General features: G+C 39.9%; 2 protein-coding genes across 3 annotated transcripts; one reads left to right on the top strand and one right to left on the bottom strand.

The window, feature by feature from the left end:
* Positions 1 to 111: 111 nt before the first annotated feature.
* Positions 112 to 20,031, top strand: zbtb41 (zinc finger and BTB domain containing 41). Its single transcript, XM_074650653.1, has 12 exons — positions 112 to 271; positions 2,546 to 3,814; positions 4,054 to 4,261; positions 5,231 to 5,300; positions 5,459 to 5,606; positions 5,843 to 5,972; positions 6,089 to 6,184; positions 6,273 to 6,379; positions 7,715 to 7,820; positions 7,955 to 8,043; positions 8,425 to 9,881; positions 19,777 to 20,031. Exons 2-11 carry the CDS (start codon positions 2,569 to 2,571, stop codon positions 9,057 to 9,059), a joined length of 2,835 nt encoding a protein of 944 aa, XP_074506754.1. The 5' UTR covers positions 112 to 271; positions 2,546 to 2,568; the 3' UTR covers positions 9,060 to 9,881; positions 19,777 to 20,031.
* LOC141776844 (complement factor H-related protein 1-like) lies at positions 11,469 to 16,122 on the bottom strand. 2 transcript variants are annotated; one of them, XM_074650667.1, is made up of 8 exons: positions 16,009 to 16,122; positions 15,275 to 15,432; positions 14,995 to 15,186; positions 14,027 to 14,206; positions 13,685 to 13,876; positions 12,192 to 12,290; positions 11,836 to 11,922; positions 11,469 to 11,683 (listed from the first exon to the last, which is right to left on the bottom strand). In XM_074650667.1, the coding sequence occupies exons 2-8, from the start codon at positions 15,333 to 15,335 to the stop codon at positions 11,622 to 11,624; spliced, it is 873 nt and encodes a 290-aa protein (XP_074506768.1). In that variant the 5' UTR covers positions 15,336 to 15,432; positions 16,009 to 16,122; the 3' UTR covers positions 11,469 to 11,621. The 2 variants fall into 2 exon arrangements, with proteins under 2 accessions (XP_074506768.1, XP_074506769.1); XM_074650668.1 differs by lacking the exon at positions 12,192 to 12,290 and having other exon boundaries at positions 11,473 to 11,683; positions 16,009 to 16,119.
* Positions 20,032 to 20,067: the final 36 nt, after the last annotated feature.

Here is a 20,067-nt window from a genome sequence, read left to right as displayed (position 1 = left end):
ATTATACTGTATATATGTCAATAGTTGCTTTCCACCACTGTAGAAGACTGAGTTACTACTATTAGCTTCCAGACTACATTACCCATGATGCCCCTCGTCTCATGAACCCTCTCCTGAACCGTATGATACGTTGTCCGACATCTCTGCAGGATGGGACGCTGGGCCATTACAGACAGATACTCACGAAATCACCATTCCTCCGTCTATTTTCCACATTACCTGCATCAGTCGGAGTGCACAGTGCTTTGTAAACACGGCTCGTGTCTTTAAGGTAAGATTTATAATAAAAAAACATCCGGATGTAACGGTAGACGGCTATTTCCGGGTAGCAGTAAGGGTCGTTTGTCACAACACTCCTCGGAGGGGGGCCAGGCCGTCACACTGAATAACATGTTGGGGGTCCTCGAGGTGGAGAGAGAGAGAGACAATCTGCAGATGTCTTGAATTCAGGATAGCAGTGAGGTTATTAGCTTAACATCTCCACCAGGCCTGTGTTATCTATTCTAACTGTTAGCTATTCTTTCTGCTTTGTTTTAATAAATGGGATAAATACACCTCAAACGTTCGCAATAAGTCGTTATTGTGCTTCTTTTCATGCACAATGTCCCCTTCATGAACAGCTGTTAAAGTCAAGTACATTTACATGCTAAGCCATTTGCCTTCTTGTATTAGGGATGTCATGGTACCATAAATCTAGTAGTCGATACCAATACCAGTGAATTTACACGATTCTCGATACCACGGTAAAAAAAACAATAAATCCCATGAAATTCAACACGCACGCGTTTATCAAAACATTTCAACATTACAAAAAAAAAGAGGCATGTAGCCTTTAAAGGGACTATTTGTAACTTTCAGAAATGCTTCTTAACAGCGACACCTGTGGCCGTGAAATCAACGAAAGTCAGAGTCGGGCTCGCGCTTGCTCGCTCTAAATATACCTGAACGAGCATCGCTCAAAACAGTGAGACGACACACGTCAGCTAAAAGCACAATATCACTCTATATTTCAGCTGCTTGGCAGTAATGTTAGCTGACCAGACGAAGGTCTCTCCATGAACATGATTTAGATCTGGTCCTAGTGTTGGCTTTTCCTGCCTAAGTGCAGGCTGATGCAGCGGGGCTCTGCAGCGAGTCTCCTCTGCTCTCTCCGCCCGCAGCCGGAGAGAGCAGAGGAGACACCGGCACCCGGTCGGTAACGAGAAGACAACGTAGATCTCTGTAGAGCTCTGTCACTTCACAAGACACGGAAAGCCTCTGTTGGTCTGGAGGAGCTGCAGCAGTTATTTCTGCACAAACGTCCCCTGTGCATTCACTAGATATTCTCAGAGCTAAACTAACTCTTCTGCAGTGTGGAGTGAGCGCGCGTTCACGTCTAGAGGTGGAGCGAGCTGAGCTGTCTTAGTGTAGGCGAGCAGGCAGAGGAGGAGGGTACAGCGGCTACACGCGAACGCGCATATGCGAGCGCGCATGTGTGACGACCCGCTACATTTATACGCGTACAAAGTTACAAATAGTCCCTTTAAGTAATAAATAAAAAGATACGTCTATTAAAGGGACTGTTTGTAACTTTAAGAAATTCCTTGTTAACAGCGACACCTGTGGCCGTTAAGTCAACGAAAGTCAGCGTCGAGCTCGCGCTTGTGCTCGCTCTAAATAGACATGAACGAGCATTGCTCAAAACAGTGAGGCGACACACGTCAGCTAAAACCACAATATCACTCTATATTTCACCTGCTTGGCAGTAATGTTAGCTGACCAGACGGAGGTCTCTCCATGAATCACTGCTGATCCTTGTGTTGGCTTTTCCTCTTCCTTCCTCAGCCTCCGGAGCTGAAGAAGGAAGAGTAACGTTATTGTCTGCGAGCGCGCCCGCAGGGAGACACCGGCACCCGGTCGGAGACGGTAACGTTTCTCTTCCTGCTTCAGCCCCGCTGATAACGTTTCTCGCTGCGGAGCCCCGTCACTTCACAAGACACAGGAAACCTCTGTTGGTCTGGAGGAGCTGCAGCAGTTATTTCTGAACAAACGTCCACTGTACATTCACTAGATATTCTCAGAGCTAAACTAACTCTTCTGCAGTGTGGAGTGTGCGTGCATGCACGTGAGGTGGAGCGAGCTGAGTGAAGGCAGGCAGAGGAGCAGAGACTCCGGCCCTGGAGACCAAAGCTACGGTCTCCCCCGCGTCCTCCGTTTGTGTTGGAGTCTTGTCTGAACAGCGTAGCCACACGCGAGTGCACATGGGACACCGACCCGGATTGATTTATACGTGTAAGAAGTTACAAGCAGTCCCTTTAATAAATGGGAGAAATATACCTCAAACGTTCGCAATAAGTCGTTATTGTGCTTCTTTTCATGCACAATTTTCACATATAACAATGTCCCCTTCATGTCAGCTGTTAAAGTCAAGTACATTTACATGCTAAGCCATTTGCCTCTTGTGTGTCACAATCCTAATCAAATCTGAATCAAACCCTAGTCATGGAGAGAGTTAGCACATCCATGTTCAATCTCAAACACTGTTTGTATTCCTCTGGTTTTTCAGGAGTGATTCATGGTCGCCCACCGATGAAGAAAAAGCCTTGTAATCCGCTGCGTCCCAAACGCAGCAGGCAGGTCAGCGCCAGCGTCGGCAATGAAGATGCTACAGAGCCGGGCACTGTGCTGGGCTCCAACGCCCCACAACCGAACTTTGAAACTGTCCTAGAGTCAACCTCACAAATCAGGAGCTTGGCCATGTCGCAGCACAGTCACAACCTCCTCAAATTCTTGAATGAGGACCGGACCCGACAGAGGTTCTGTGATGTGTCGGTGTCTGTGGGTGGGACGCTCTACAGTGCCCACAAGGTGGTGTTGGCCCATGGGAGCAGCTACTTCCACGCTGAGCTGTCCAAGAATCCTGCTACAACGCATGTGACTCTGGACCATGTGGAGGACTCTGTTTTCCAGCACCTGCTTGGCTTTTTGTACACCTCTGAGTGTGCTGTCGCACAGACGGACCTCCCGGCTCTAACTGAAGCGGCCCGATTCCTGGACATGATGGATATACTCAAGCTGCTGTGTGAAGAAGGGGGCAACAACCCAGTACGTGTGATCCAGGCACAGGATGAGATAAGAGGGTCTCCTGAGGTGGAAATGACCACGAGCGACTCGCCAGCAGGTGACACAGACATCCAGAGTCCAGGTGACGTTCAGTGCACCATGTGCGGTCGCCAATTTACCACTGAAAGCTCCCTGCAGAACCACCTGGCTGAGAGTCACACTGATGCACAGCATGAAACCTCAACTGAGAAAGAGAAGACAGCAGTTCAGAGGACTGCTACCACGCGGAGATCAGCTCGCAGGAGGAGAACACCCACCAAGTACCAGAGAGACAATGTGGAATACACTATCAACCCTCCCGAGGAAAAACAAAGGACTGTATCCCCCAGAGAACGAGATGAAGAAAGAATTGAAGAAGCAGAAAAGCTGGTTGTGGAAAACCAAGCGGCCAAACCGGACGCGAACGAGACATCTAAACCAGCTCAGGGGGAAGACGTAGTGGACGAGGAGGGAGAGGAAGATGACATGAATGAGGACGTGGTTGCCCAGAGGAAAGTTGTTGAGGTTTGCGCAGCAGACAAGAGCGGAGGTCAGCAGGGTTCAGATGTAGAAAGGGCAGAGCACCAGGTTGATGGACAGGTGGAAGTGCCTGCAGCAGGAAGCTCTACCCAGGGTCCAGTGTATCCTGAGGGTCTGGCTCCAGTCATCATCCAAACCTCCAACAAGCGGATTCTCAAGTGCCCCAAATGTGACAAGACCTTTGACCGTGCAGGTGGGAACCATGGAGTAAGATCTAGACTATTAGCGCTATCATTAATATTATCGCTTAGTAGCTGTGTTACTCACTCAGCTTACCATGCCAGACGGACTGAGATGCTAAAAACAAGAATCTCCTCTCTTAAGTTTCTAGTTTTACTTACTGTTTGGTCTATAAAATGTCAGAAAGTAGTGAAAAATGCCAATCCTAATTTGCCCCAATATTAACTTATACACCCTTCCTGCATTTTATAGGGAAGTATGAGAGTCACACCAGAGTGCACACAGGAGAGAAACCATTCCAGTGTGACATCTGTCTTCAGCGCTACTCCACCAAGTCCAACCTGACCGTGCACAAGAAGAAGCACGCCAGCGACGCTCCCTTCCAGAAGAAGGAGCACAAATGCCCCTTCTGCAACAAACTCCATGCCAGCAAGAAAACCCTAGCCAAGCATGTCAAGAGGTGAGACACTACATTATATTATTATATTATTTTTGATCTGATGATGGCACTAGAGGAAAAGTTAAAGAGGACCTATTATGCTTTTGTGATTTTCCCCTTTCCTTTAGTATGTTATAAGATTTGATAAGATAGAACTTTATTAATCCAGAAGGAAATTCTTGTATATATAGTTATTATTAGTATTATATTATTATATATATATTATATGATATAGTTATTTGTGCATGTAAAAGTTCTGCAAAATGACAAAGCCCAAAGTCCACGCCAAAGGGAGCTACTCTTGAAAACGCCTAGCTTGAAGTCCCACCTTTTCTTCCGTAACATGCTGATGTCACCAAGTAACACATTTGCATAATACCTGTCTAGCGGCTAGTTTGGCACACCCTCAAACAGAGCGTTTCAGTCAGAGGGTGAACAGAGGTGCTGCAGCACAGCCAGCATGAGAAAAATAAAGTGTTTTTTGAACGTTAAATCATGTAAACATGTTCTAGTAGAAACCCAAAATACATGTATGCACCTGAAAATAAGCATGATATGTCCTCTTTAAGGAATCACCAAAGTTTTTACAATTCATCCTGAGGGGGAAATTATTTCCTATACCATATGTCATGGCAATCCGTAGAGATATTTCATTCATGACCAAAGTGGTCGGCCGGCTGACATTGGCATTCCTAAAATCATGTTGTTAGGATGGCTATAAAATCTACAGTTTTATACCTTAACATAAGTGTGTTATTAGGTGTAGTATGCTAGTATATAATGTCAGTAAAAAGGGGTCAATTTATAGAACATTTTCTAGTTGGTCGAATTTGGGAAAAATACTGTATATGTTCATTTCGACTGTATTGTAAATTCTATATACGTTTTAGAAAGCTAGCTACTTCTACAATAGATCTCCACGATAGCAACAGCTGTTTTTGCTATCAGATTATATGATGATGGTGTCTTGTATCTTGACTGTCCTGCCAGGTTTCATCCAGACCACATCCAAGAGTTTCTCACCAAGAAGAAGAGGAAGAGTGAAGGCTGGAAATGTGCTGTAAGAATCTGTCTCAGTCATGATTATTGCCTGATTATGCAAGCTGATCTTAAGTAAATGCTGAATGAAGATAGATAAATGCATTTTCGCAGTTAATAAATGTTACACTCTATATAAAGAGTTTATTTTGACTGTAACGTTTGAACCTTCGGAACCAGATTTGTCTGAAGACCTTCACCCGCAGGCCTCACCTGCAGGAGCACATGATCCTGCACACCCAGGACCGGCCTTTCAAATGCTCCTACTGTGATGAATACTTCAAGTCCAGGTTTGCCAGGCTGAAGCACCAAGAGAAGTACCACTTAGGTGAGAAATATACAGTAAAAATAAATTCTTAAGCTCCTGGGGTTAAAAATAAACCTGTACTCTGTAAACCTTCAGAGAAAAATATGTGGTGTTTTTGCATCTGTCAAACCTATATCGAATGACAAATCTGTCCTTAAACCTTATAATGATGTCCCAGCTGTAACTGTGAACCATGTTACTGTGGGAATTCATGCATTAGATGAAAGAGTTTTCATCATTTCCTTTCTCATTTTCAGGTCCCTTTCCCTGTGAGATTTGTGGCCGACAGTTTAATGACACAGGCAACAGGAAGAGGCACATGGAGTGCACACATGGAGGCAAAAGAAAGTGGACCTGCTTTGTTTGTGGGAAATCTGTAAGGGAACGGTACGTCTCGGTCTCTAGACTTAACCCTACATCTTCCTTATTCCCACAACTCTTACTTTGACATGCTGAGCTGCAAAAAAACTGCTTTATTGAGAGGTGTGCTTTTCTTCTTATAGGACAACCTTGAGAGAGCACTTGAGGATACACAGTGGGGAGAAGCCTCACCTCTGTAGTATCTGTGGCCAGAGTTTCCGTCACGGCAGCTCGTACAGGTTGTAGATTTGAAGAATGTGACTGTGAATGTTTCAAGCTCTGTTTTTTTAGGGTTGCCTATAATGAACATTTTTTTTCCTTTGACAGGCTCCACCTCAGAGTCCACCACGACGATAAGCGCTATGAGTGTGACGAATGTGGGAAAACCTTCATACGCCATGATCACTTGACCAAACATCAGAAAATACACTCTGGTACGGTATAAGACAAGCTTTCACACATTTCATTTTGTTTCTTGTTACTATGTAGTACAGTCAGGAATACTGTTAAAAGGGATAGTTCGGGTGTTTTGAAGTGGGGTTGTATGAGCTACTTATCCATAGTCAGTGTATTGCATACAGTAGATGACGGTCGGCACTCCCCCAGTTTGGAGAAACGGACAGGAGTACCGGCAAGTTAAGCACTGTGCTGCTGTGGACAGGGGTAGCAGTGGAACATATTTTAGCAACCTATAGTAAAAGAAAGGCTCACCTGAAAAAAGGCAAGAAAACCCAATAAATACATTTGAGTAATAATAAAAAAAAAAAATCAATATCAATTTAAGTGTACACTATATTTAGCATATTTTCACTGCTTTACCTTGCCGTTAGACAGCCCCTTCTGGCAGGGAACTGAAGCCGTTATCTGTGCTCTCTTCAAAGCTACCAGACTTCTTTAACAAAAACACCTAATTTTACATCGCAGAACATGGGGGTTGCTGGTCTACCGCTGCATCAATCAGTTAGTTTGTTTGTTTTATTGTGCAACTTTGGTGTTTTAAAGGGTTAGTTCAGATTTTTAATCCTATTTCAATCAAATTTCAACTACCACCAACCAAACTAATACTTAAAACTTAACTAACTTAAAATCTAAAAGATGAATTCCTTCGCTTGGTTATTGCTCTTTGCAGTATGATAGCAGTTGGTTACTATGACTACTATTACTGAAATAAGATTATATGGCTTCCCTGCACTTTTAGGGTATGGCACCTTTGAGCTGATCTATTGTTTTTTAATGTGTGTGTATGAAACTGTTTGTACTGTTTGCCATTCTCGGCCAGGTCGCTCTTGAAAAAGAGATTTTAATCTCAATGGGTCTAAACCTGGTTAAATAAAGGTTAATGAAAAAATGAAAATTTACCAAATTACTGTTTTTGTTAGAGGAGTCTGGTGGCTTTGAAGAGAGCATAGATAACGGCTTCAGTTCTCCGTCAGAAAGGGCTGTCTGACAGCAAAATAAAGCGGTGAACATATTTTAAATATAGTGTGCACTTAAACTGTTATTGATTTTTTTAAGTGAGCCTTTCTTTTAGGTGGCTAAAAATAAGTTTTGCTGATGGCCCCGTCCAAAGCAGTACATTGCTAAGTTTTCTATCGGTACTCCTGTCTGTTTCTCCAAACCGGCGATCGGCTGACCGCCATCTACTGTAGAATACACTAGCTATGGATAAATACCTCATACAACCCCACTTCAGACAATCAAAAATATCCCTTTAACCTTTCACTGTCTCCAGTCAGTGATTACTTTAACTTAACCTGTGTTTATTACAGGTGAGAAAGCACACCAATGTGAAGCATGTGGCAAGTGCTTCAGGCGCCATGATCATCTGACGGTCCACTACAAAAGCATTCATTTGGGGGAGAAAGTTTGGCAGAAGTATGTCACCTTATAAATCACAGTCACACACACGTATTCTGTTTTTTGATATTGTTGTAAAAGTGGTAATATTTCCTTTAGTTGCCCCTTGTGTTCTTGGTTTCTGTCTCTGTTAATGAGGATTTTGTTTACAGGTATAAAACCGCTGTGCATCAGTGTGAGGTTTGCAAGAAAGAATTCAAGGGAAAGTCCAGTCTGGAAATGCACTTCAGGACCCACTCAGGTAAGGAAACAGAGACGTCAATGGATGTATTTGCTTGAAATCATATATGAGATCAGAAAAGTGGCAGTTAGATGCTTTGTGAGGCAAACGGTTGTTAGTTTTCTCAATAGACCGTTCACTAAGCCCCGCCCCACTTAGCAACTGTTGCTACGCTTGTCATTCTTTCTATTCTACCACAGCACATATGCAGTTTACAGTGACAGTGGCAGATCTACGACTCGAAATACATACTCCTGTACGAAACCAAATGGGTCTTTGATTTCATACAGGAGTATCAAGTCAGCATTCTTACCAGTTGATGATCCATTTAGAGGACATGGAAATAAAGAAGCAAGCTATTTAAACATACCTTTTTGATGTTCTCTCGTATTCACGTGACAGGTGAGAAACCCCACAGATGTCCCGAGTGCAACCAGACATTTCGCATCAAGAAGACCTTGACAAAGCACATGGTGATTCACTCAGACGCTCGTCCTTTCAACTGCCCCCACTGCAGCGCCACCTTCAAAAGAAAAGACAAGCTCAAGTACCATGTTGACCACGTGCACAGCACCCGGTTTACTGAGCAGCCCCTCGGCACACTCCGCGAGGACAAAACAGTCTCCATTCCCTTTGAGGAGCCCTCCAAGGCATACCGTGCTGAACCTAAGTCAGCCCTCCAGAGCGCGCCTCCTCCTACGAATGTCTGCGTGCCCGTCACTTTAGTTCCCGTCCAGATGGCAGGAGGAGCGCAGGGCGTCCTGAACGCTCACAGGGTCTCGTCTCACTCCTCCCAAACTCACAGCGTTGTGAGCATGCAGGCTCAAGGACAGCAGCAGAACTCTAGCTACCAAGCCGCTACAGACCTGGCATTCTTAGAAAAGTACACCCTCACCCCCCAGCCCGCCAACATAGTCCACCCCGTGAGGCCCGATCAGATGCTGGACCCCCGAGAGCAGTCCTACCTGGGCACGCTGCTGGGACTGGATTCAGCTTCCTCTGTGCAGAACATCTCTAACTCTGATCACACACACTGATGCTCAGTCATTTAAGTCATTAAAAAGAGCAGAAGCTACAGTATTCACATTCACACTTGAGTACAGAGGGCAATTAATGTCCACTATGTAAAATGATGAAATTCAAGACAAGCATGGGAAAACCTCTTTGATGTTCAGCCTGGTCTCAGGAAATTCACACCTCGTTGTCACTAAAATAAATGTATGTGTGATGTTTGTACAAAAAGAAAAAAACTGTGTATTTAAACAGTTTTTTTCTGTTGTAACTAAAGTTAAACAATGACAAATATCGAAGTAACTCTATACAACTGAACTAAAACTGAAAAAGACAGGCGTGGGAGCATTTTTTGTACCAATAAATATGAGATGAAAACACAAATTTGAAATGTTACTAATACCGAGGCAACCCTAATTTTTGGTGGCACAGAGTAACTTGCGTTTTAAGTGTGCCACTTTTCATTGTATTTTTATAAGAGACAAAGCTATTTGTTTTTTAAGGGGTCCGTTGATCAGAAAAGTTATTGATGACAATATTGATAAATTTATGAATCATTGAAGTCATTTATCCAGTAAAAATAGCAATAATTTGCTGGTTCTAACTTTTCAATTTTGGTTGTATTAACTTATGATAAACTGTCACTATTTGTAAAAATTAATTGGATTACCAAATAAATAAATATCAATATGTGTACTTGTAATGCTGAGTAAACTTAAATAGTGGCCTTAACATGTACAGTATTGTAATTTGTGTACTGACAACATGTCACTCAACAGTTTTGCGTTTGTAATTGTGTGATGCACGGTTATGTGGCGTACATATGAGCACAATGATTAGAGGTCGATGTACTTATGTATGTGTGCAAGAACCTTATTTTAAAGACGTTAAATCACGTTAAATGTGATTTAAAAATTGAAATAACAAACACTTTAATAACAAATAATCTGTTTTAATAACTAAGGAGTTCCAGTTACAGACATTTGTTCACAATTACTTGTTGGAAAGTGGCTGCTCTTCTCAAACTTTGTGTTGTGAATAAAATGAGATTTGAAAGTATTGATGTTTGTGAGTTATTAACCGTATGACAGACTGGCAGCCTGTCCAGGATGAACCCCACCTGGGAGAGCCTCCAGCCACAGCGTGGGTATGGATAGTAGATGGAAGAATTTGGGGTCATTTTGACACAAAAACTCTGCAGACTCAATGTAGAGTTGAAATCCAAGTTGAAGACTTTATTGGGGCCTGTCCATCAAATATACACTGTATTTGTTGAGGTATTTTTGGAGCTTTAAAAACACACAGACAATTTGCTGATGCATTATAGGCGTTCACAGATCAATATGAAAAGCCCAACACAGTGTGTGACAGCATATTCATAACTTGGTTGTCTCCAAAGTTTTAAGTCGATGTCGAGCAAAATCCAAAGCAACAGTATCTCCCCTTTGGTGATAGAGCCTCAGCATTCATTCTGGTTACAAGACAAAGGTTTTACAATCAAAAACAACATAGTAAAATATAATAGAAAACAAAGAAAAACATAAATGCATAATCGTAAATGTAAATAAGAAATTAATAAACAGTAGTAGTGCTTCATGTGAGACATCAGCGTAAATACTGTGTGTAAATTCAGGAGTAACACTCACCTTCTTTAGTTCAAACCAGCCACAACCTGAAAACAATCCCACAGAAGCACAGCGGTTAATATGTGGAGCAGCTTGTTGACTCCTCATAGGGAGGTGAAGTCTGTCTGATTTACTAAATGTCTGCAGGCTTTTTGCATGGCACAGAAGCATATACATGTAATGTGTTAAAAAGCTGTTTTTCTTTGGTGCAAAAAAGTAAACAAAAAACTTTCAGATAGTTAGCACACACACTGTATCTTAGCTGACAATGTTAAAAGAAAAAAAATGCATGAAATGTAATGAGCTTAAAGTGATACTTACATTTGGAAATTGACAGTATTCCAAAAGTGCACCGGCCTAAAGAATAATGTGTTGTCCACCAGTGATCCAGTTGCACACACTCCAATCTCACCTTCTCACCATCTTTTATATATTTAACTCCACCAGGTATTAACTGAGGATATCCATCAGTGTTCACACTGCAGAAGGCAGCTGCATAACAGAAACAACAACAACAAAAAAAGTTAACTTTTTTTCCAGTCAAACTCTTTGATGGACTCTTTACAATTGACTTGTTTTTACCTTTGCAGGTTGGTACTTCTGACCACGTGCCATCGCTGTAACACACCACTCTCTCTGGACCCACTCGTTTGTAAAACTGAGTGCATTGGTACCTCAAAACCATTCTATAGTTTCCCACGACATCACCATTAGGAACTACGGGTTGTTTTCCACAGTTCGTGACTGAAATAGAAAAAATAAAAAAAGATTTTTGGAAACAAATATTTTCAAGCTGTCAAAATTTCACCCACATTGGGATTTCCTCAGCGCTTTACCTGTCTCATTGCAGTCCTGAAATGTTTTAATCTTGGTTCAACCATGTTAACCACTGTAATTCTGTTTTGAAACATGCTGTATAAATAAAGTTAATTATATATTATGTAAAAGGAGTAATTAATGTACTTATTTACTTGTGATTTGATGTTCAGTCTCCATCTCATTCAACCCAGAGCTGCTAGAAGATCCTGTAAAATACAGTGGACACACCACTCAGTATCGCACTGGGATGTCGTTTATATTTATTTCCTTCAGAATTTGATGATACAGAAGAGGAAATTTAATTTGTATTTGACATTTAAGAAATAATAGTCTTCATCTCAAACAAATCATAACCTACCTCCACCCACAGGTGGTGTCCCACTACCAGTAGATGTAGTGTGTCCCCCACCTGCAGATCCACCATCTCCAGTACCCGGTCTGCTGCCTAAGTGGAAAATAAAGACTTTACATATACAGTGTATACATATTCTAGTGAGATTAGATAAATGGATATACTAATTCATATTTAATCTAAATCATAACCGACCTCCACCCACAGGTTGTGTCCCACTTCCAGTAGATGTAGTGTGTCCCCTACCTGCAGATCCACCATCTCCAGTACCCGGTCTGCTGCCTAAGTGGTAATAAAAGACTTTAGATATACAGTGTATACATATTCTATAGTGAGATTAGATAAATGGATATACTATACACCTGCAGGTTGTGTCCCACTGCCAGTTGACGTAGTGGACCCCCCACCTGCTCCCCCTACTCCAGAACCACCATGTCCAGTACCTGGTCTGGTTCCTCTGCCTGAGGGGGAAAAAACATTGCAAATACATACAATATATTCACTGTCAATTACTTCAACCTGTTTTAATTGTTTTTACCACTTGGGGGCAGCAGAACAACAACAAGCTAACAAAGGCAATGAAGAAGTTGCCAAGTGAGATTAGGGCCACATTTAGAAAAAATAAATACATCTGAGATTTCTAGAATAAAGTCATATTATTACAAGAATAAAGTCATAATATTACAAGAATAAAGTCATAGGTTTACGAGAAAAAAGTTGTAATATTATGAGAATAAATTCAATAGTTTACGAGAAAAAAGTCGTAGTATTATAAGAATAAAGTCAAAAGTTTACGGGAAAAAAGTCATAATATTATGAGAATAAAGTCATAAGTTTATGAGAAAAAAGTCATAATATTATAAGAATAAAGTCCAAAGTTTACGGGAAAAAAGTCATGATATTATAAGAATAAATTCAGGCGTTTACGAGAAAAAAAGTCGTAGTATTATGAGAATAAAGTCATAATATTATAAAGTAGTAATTTTACGTGTTATTTTAGAGGGGAAATCGAGCATTGTGTGAAAATGAGGAACGTGGAGCATCTTGTGATGTTATACTTTAGTATAGGTTTTACAAATAACCTTGAAAGGACCTTGAAAAGATTGTGCAAGAAACTGCATTTATTCCGAAGAAAGAACCACACGGACCTGATGGGTAAACTACTCTTTTGTGAAGGAGGAAATTACTTTTTCTCTCATAAAGTTATGACTTTATTCTCGTAATATTACAACTTTTTTTTCTTGAAATAGTATGGCTTTATTCTCATTAAATTCCGAGTTTTTTTCTCATAATATTATGATTTTATTCTCGAAATCTCAGATTCTCAGATGAATGTAACTATTTTTGATTTCACATACATTTTTACCACCTCCAGTTTTATCGATTCATTTTTTTCCACCCCTCATACATCTTTAAGTCGTGTAAAGTTGCTATAATAATAATAACAACAATAATAATAATAATAATAATAATAATAATAATAGTAATAATAATAATAATAATAAATTCAACTTATATAGCGCTTTTCAGGAACTCAAAGACGCTTTATAAATCTCACTATAAATCTCTGTAGAAATGAGGGAAACTGCAGAGTCGGGTGATAATTATCTTAATATTATCTTTTGTAACTACGAGTGACACCTTTCATAAATTCACGTTTGATCCATTGTTAATATAGAAATATTGATTATAGCAGCTTTAAGAATAACACAATCTATGTCTCCTAGAAATGACTCTTAATGTTCATTGGCAACGTTCTTTCATGCGTCATGTGATCCACTGTTGATACAAAAACATTGATTAGTCACAAATTCATAAATTTATCCCGTCATATCTCAGCCCATTGTCCACTTACTGCACTTTGGGCCTTCAGTCCAGTTTCCAGCGATGCAATAGATGGACTTTTTGGTGTCTACTCCCTCTACAGTATATCCATCTTCACATTCATACTGCACTGCTGTACCTGCAGGAAACACCTCCTGGTATTTCTGATGAATGATGATGGCATGGGGGATCTTAGGGAGCTCACCACATGCATGGATACTCTCTGTAAATATAAGCACAATTATCATAAAAAGAAGAGGTAAAAGATGAGTGGTTGGTTTGATTGGTGTAGCTGGTGAGAATTAAACGTGAGAATTACGTGTATTCGTATTACAGCTTGCTGGTATAGAACATCAACATCCGACAGACTTACTCTCACAGATCGGCACAGAGGTCCATGCTCCATTTACACATTCAGATGTGGTGTCCCAGTCTTTGGGTTCATATCCTTCATTACATTTTATTCTGAATATGTGTCTCTCCTCATACCAACCATTTGTGTTTACAGTGTATATTGCATTGGGGATAGTTGGTGGCATACAGGCTTTTTCATCTGAGGAAAAAAGAACAAAACTACAGTCAACATTTTCATACTTTACAGAACGACTTTTATGAAATGATGACACTTTCTAAAGACAAAGTAAATTATTTAGTTGTGTCCATATCACAGGTTTCAAGTTGTGAATAGTTCAATTTAAGAGTGATGCTTCCTTCTCAGTTTCATTTGAATCATTTTTCAAGGTTTAAAGATTTTAAACTATACATAGTTTCAAGAAGCAAAGATTAGAGGCTGTTTGAACAGATTTGTTCTTATTTCCGACTGGCAAACTCTTTGATTCATCTCATGACCACTTGTGGGGTCCCAGGTTTGAAATACCAATAAATGTCATTATAAATGACTCGCTCTTTAAACGATATGAAGCAGGTGGTTGCTCCTGGAAGACATTTAATATTTGAACATATAAAGCATTTGTTACAGGTGGAGCAACACATTTCATTTGCATTTTTACAAAGATTCAAAAGTATAGTGAATGTACTTGAACTATTCATACGTTTGTAGATAATATAACACTTTAGTTCTGTGTCGGCATCTTATTTCAGTTTGGTTTTTTTACATTTAGACACTGGACTTATAGGCCTTTTTGAAAGTGTTGCACTCAAAACATCATGCAGAACTGTAAAATGCCATTTCCATGCTATCTGATGTCATTATTTTGTTTTTATTGAATGTGTACTTATTTTCAGTTTATCTTGTAAGACATTATTCCTTGAATTCCACCTTGAACTTTAAAAGGTTTCACCCTCCAGACAACCCAGTAGAGATACTTATGGAACACTTACCTATACATTGTGGTTCATGAGACCATGTGCCATTTAAACATGTGGTCGTTGGCCAGCAACCCACCACTGCTTGTTTACGTCCGTTATCACAGGCATAAGCGAGATTTGTTTCATGAGGGTAAGTGTCTTGTTCAGGGACCAAATAACCACCATTCAGTCTGGGAGCACGACAAGGCACATTTGCACTTTGTGCTGAAATACAACGACAAACAAAAGTAAATATTAAACAAATATTTAACAAATTAAGATGTTTCTAAGTTAGAGAATTTAATGTTCTTACCATGCAGCGCTCCTGGAAACCAAACCAGGAGAACAAATCCAAGATATCTTCCCACGTACATTTTGTCAGGACTTAAATCACAACTGGTTTCAAATCAAAGCAGAGCGAAGAGCCCATCTGGACCGGTTAATAATTGTTGAGGGCATTTCCCCAAAAAGCTAAGAGGTGAAGAAATAGTAAACATTACGCTGAGTTACAAACAGGAATTGTGTACTCTAGTCAGATCAGTCACATTTTTACAGCAGTGTCTTGTTCAAATGAGATTACAAATGTAAACCAAGTACACAGATTAATATTACGTACAGCTGTTGCTCCATATGCTGTCTTTGTCTTTGCTGTCTTTCTACAAAACACTGCTCTTGTTATTTCACCTTTGTAAATTTGGTTTAGCTCAAAATGATTCACTTGATGTCTCAGACAATGTTTTCTACAAAAATCTATGAGACTGTTTACAGTACAGATTTCAAATTGATTACATGGACTACTGCGATCAGCATTATGAAATCACAAAACAAAAATCAGGGCAAAGGACAGACTTTAGAAAGAGATGTGAAATTTAGTAAGCTACATTTAATTACAAGGCAAGATAGATATGAATAAATGATTAATCATAGGCTCAAATACAAATTAATTAAGTTGTAATAGTGCTTGTGACACTTATGAGACCCTCCAAGATAGAAGAGAACATCAGTATGTGTGTTTCTTTGCAAAGTAGATTCAGGAGTAACACTCACCATCTTTAGTTCCCACCAGTTACAACCTGAAAACAGTCACATAGAAGCACAGCAGTTAATATATACAGTATGTGGATTCCACGTGGAGGTGAAATAAACGAAATGTGTGTTCCTTTTTCTGCCTAAAACAATCATACATGGTGTAAAAGGTTTTAGTGAATCAGCTTGTTGATAGTTAGTTATGCTCTCCCCAGTTCTTTCTTTTCTTTGGTGCAATGCAAGCAAACAACTAATTACACAGTCCAACACTCTAAAGTGCAGATTGCGTAACAAATGGGGGGAAAAAAAACATTATTTTCCCTTTATATGATGATTTCACTAATATTTAAACCTTTGTGGCTTTAATTTTCTTGCTCTGATGACGGAGGACTGTGAAAATCAGCTTGCAGACACAACACTGTATGTTATCTGATCTGATGTGATCTGAAATTATGTCTCATTTTAAGTCAAATTCACATTTTTTAAATCCAGTCGTCACCATATTTTCAATGCACAATGGCATTAATTACAAATACCCCTACAGCATGATAAATATAATAAAATGTTACAGCTGTTTAACTTATACAAGTTGTTATAATCTCCTGTAATGATAATTTTTAGCCATGTTAGCAGCATTGCTCTGTGTGGATATTAATGTTGATTGGTCAGTCAGCCACCACTTTGGTCCAGACTGAAATCTCTCTACAACTATATGATGAATTGTTGTAACTAGTAAGCCTAGTATCATTTAATTTGTCCTATAATTTGGTGTATAACTAAATACCTGCAAAACTTATGACACCATGGCCCAGGGGGTAGAGCGGGTCGTCCTTTAATCACAAGGTTGGTGGTTCAATCCCCGGCTCCTATACTGTCTACATGTCAATGTGTCCTTGAGCCAGACGCTGAACCCCAAGTTGCTTCCCGGGCGATTTACAGCAGCCCACTGCTCCTAACATGCTTAGGATGGGTTAAATGCAGAGGTCAAATGTCATGTACCTGTAGGCTATGTATGTGACGATTAAAATAAAGTTTTACGTTTTTTTAAACTTAAAAGTTTTCTATACGATATCCACAGCATTAATATAGCAGCAAACAACGATTTACTATGTAAAGATATACAGGAGTACCTGACATAACTGTTAGCACCATAAGCTGCAAGCCTCCGGCTCAGCCGTCGCCATGTTGAGAGCCGTGTGGAGGCAATAGAAATGCTCCTAATCTCGCATTTAGCACCTTTAACTTTTATAGACTTACTGTACTCTGTGTTTACTGCTATTGACCATGTGAGCCATTGCCATTGTCAACATGTTAGCATGAAGCTCAAAGCAGCTGTGTCTACATGCTAACGTCAGAGCCGCTAGGATGGCTGTAGACTCCTTAACTATGTGTTTACCTATAGAGAGCCTACGTCACGCCCCTTCCAGTGGATATGAACGGTAGTCAACGGAGAGACATACATATTTATTTGATCCCGTTTGAATTGTGCCATGAGTGACACATATGATGTTTGTCAATTTAAAACATAATTCTGCAAGTCAAGAAAGTCACAGTTTGTCATAGGTTTGTCGTAGTATCATTTAGTTTTGTGTGAAACCGCTCAATCAACTACATCTCTCGTCTCGCACGATATACGTGACCAACACTAGCTAGCTAACTTAGCTATGTTCCACGCAAAAATGTTGGGACTCACCATTCAAGATGGTGGCAAGAGACCACATGAACTCAGTCACATGATCCTTGACCCATGGACTCAGCTCAGTAGCCATTGGCTACTGTAGCATGATGACTCATTCACACATACTTGTGAAATTCAACCAGGACAAAACCAAAGGACAGTTTTTCCCCTGGGCTTCCTCTTCTCCTCTTCAACCCCCTGCTGACCTGCAGGCGGTTAGCTGCTGCTCTCCCTCCGGACAAGAAGCTGTAGAAGCAGCTCTGCTCTGGATATGTCTTGTTAGCAAACAGACATATACACACACAAGGAATTTCTAAGCAGAAGACGCAAGAGCCTGCCCTTTGACCAGCTAACTTCAAGCAACAAGAGTTAGGAAGACAGCACCAAGCTGCAGAAACAGGACTGGACCAAGTTCCCTCCAAACTGCACAACTGGATTTATGCAGAGCAAGGACAAAGATTTTAACCCTGGAACCACTTTCTCCAGCCTGCTTTCTCCAACTCCTCCAACTTGGAATTGCAACCTTCTCCTCCATGGATTGGTAACGTACTGGGCTTACTTTAGCATTAGCAATTGCACACGGCTGAGCAAGACTATTCAACTTTGATTTTTGGAATGTACCTGTATTATAGATTTGAAAGTATTGATGTTTGTGAGTTATTAACTGACTGGCAGCCTGTCAAGGATAAATCCACCTGGGAGAGCCTCTAGCCACAGCGTGGGTATGGATAATAGATGGATGAATTTGGGGTAATTTTGACACAAAAACTCTGTAGACTCAATGTAGAGTTGTAATTCAAGTTGAAGACTTTATTGGGGCCTGTCCAACAAATATACACTGTATTTGTTGAGGTATTTTTGGAGCTTTAAAAACACACAGACCAATTGCTCCTGCATTATAGGCATTCACAGATCAATATGAAAAGCCCAACACAGTGTGTGACAGCATATTCATAACTTGGTTGTCTCAAAAGTTTTAAGTCGGTGGTGAGCAAAATCTAGAGGCGACAGTATCTCCCCCTTGGTGATATGTTTAATGCTATTCATTGAGTTTGATTGTTGTGATATTATTTGTAGTTAATATATTTGGGTAGCTGGCTTTGCCACATCTGATGTGTTTAGTTTATGCTTCACATAGACATAGACACATAGATAACATACTTTACATAAACTGTGAATTAGTTTTAAACATAAACATACACATTCAAATAATCTCTACCTCCACATCACATCCCCCTTTGTCCTTCCTGAGCACATGTGCTCCAAAGAACAAAGAGGCCATGTGGTAACATGTTGGCGGCCATCTTTGATCCAGCCATCTTTGTAGTTTTACAGTGTGCTCTCTCTCTCTCTCTCTCTCTCTCTCTCTCACACACACACACACACACACACACACACACACACACACACACACACATTGTAAATAAATGTTTGTGGATTATACATGCTGGTCTGTTTAATGTTGTACAAGAGTGAATAATGCCAACCTCTGCAGTGTCAAGAACTCCAATATCCTTCAACCTTTACTATTTATTTTGGTTATAGTTATTAATTTAATTATTAATCAAAGTTCCAAATTGATAGTTTAGTATATTTAATGAGACTTATCTATGAGATTACATTAATGTGCTATCATTTTCTCTTTGATTCAGTGAGTGGTGCCCTGAGGATGATTTAATATAAATTAAATCATATTATTCAATATAATTAATAATTATTTTGATAATTATCATTTACTTTTGATAGCCATTTAAATGTCTTTTGAGTTTATGTACCAATGTAATTTGGTGCCCTCTTATTATTAACATATATTGATAATTTATTAATATTAATATTGATAATTATCTTTAATATTTTCAAATAACTACACCAGCTTATATCTGCGTCCCCAACACAAATGAAACGTTATCTTACCTGATGTGTTTTATCCAGCGACTCCTGGTCTTTTTGTATCCTGGTCTTTTTACCAATATGTGATATATGACCAATATAAGAAGAACTATTAACTTTTAACAGGGTATTAAATGATAAACTGTCACTATTTGTAAAGTTTTGCATTTGTAATTTTGTGATGCACGGTTATGTGGCGTACATATGAGCACAATGATTAGAGGTTGATGTACTTATGTATGTGTGCAAGAACCTTATTTTAAATACAGACGTTAAAACACGTAAAATGTGATTTAAAAAATGAAATAAACACTTTAAAACAGATAATCTGTTTTAGTAACTAAGGAGTGCCAGTTACAGACATTTGTTTACAATTAATTGTTGAACAGTTCAATTTCAAATTGTTCACTTTCACATTTTGAAACAGTGGCTGCTCTTAAACTTTTTATTTGTGAATAAAAAGAGATTTGAAAGTATTGATGTTTGTGAGTTATGACAGACTGGCAGCCTGT

This window comes from Sebastes fasciatus, chromosome 11 (genome assembly GCF_043250625.1).
Source record: "Sebastes fasciatus isolate fSebFas1 chromosome 11, fSebFas1.pri, whole genome shotgun sequence".
Lineage (NCBI taxonomy): Eukaryota > Metazoa > Chordata > Actinopteri > Perciformes > Sebastidae > Sebastes > Sebastes fasciatus.
The sequence above is the reverse complement of the archived record's forward strand: the minus strand, read 5'-3'. Positions and strand labels throughout refer to the sequence as shown.

Bases quoted from the DNA above. Each gene is read 5' to 3' on its own strand.
- zbtb41 (XM_074650653.1), top strand. From the start codon at position 2,569: ATGAAGAAAAAGCCTTGTAATCCGCTGCGTCCCAAACGCAGCAGGCAG. The intron at 3,815-4,053 runs GTGGGAACCATG...TGCATTTTATAG, and splicing joins CAAGACCTTTGACCGTGCAG to GGAAGTATGAGAGTCACACC. The intron at 7,821-7,954 runs GTATGTCACCTT...TTTTGTTTACAG, and splicing joins GGGGAGAAAGTTTGGCAGAA to GTATAAAACCGCTGTGCATC.
- LOC141776844 (XM_074650667.1), bottom strand. From the start codon at position 15,335: ATGTACGTGGGAAGATATCTTGGATTTGTTCTCCTGGTTTGGTTTCCA. The intron at 13,877-14,026 runs GTAAGTCTGTCG...TTATATTTACAG, and splicing joins CTCTGTGCCGATCTGTGAGA to AGAGTATCCATGCATGTGGT. The intron at 12,291-13,684 runs GTAAGTGGACAA...TTTCCCCCTCAG, and splicing joins GACTGAAGGCCCAAAGTGCA to GCAGAGGAACCAGACCAGGT.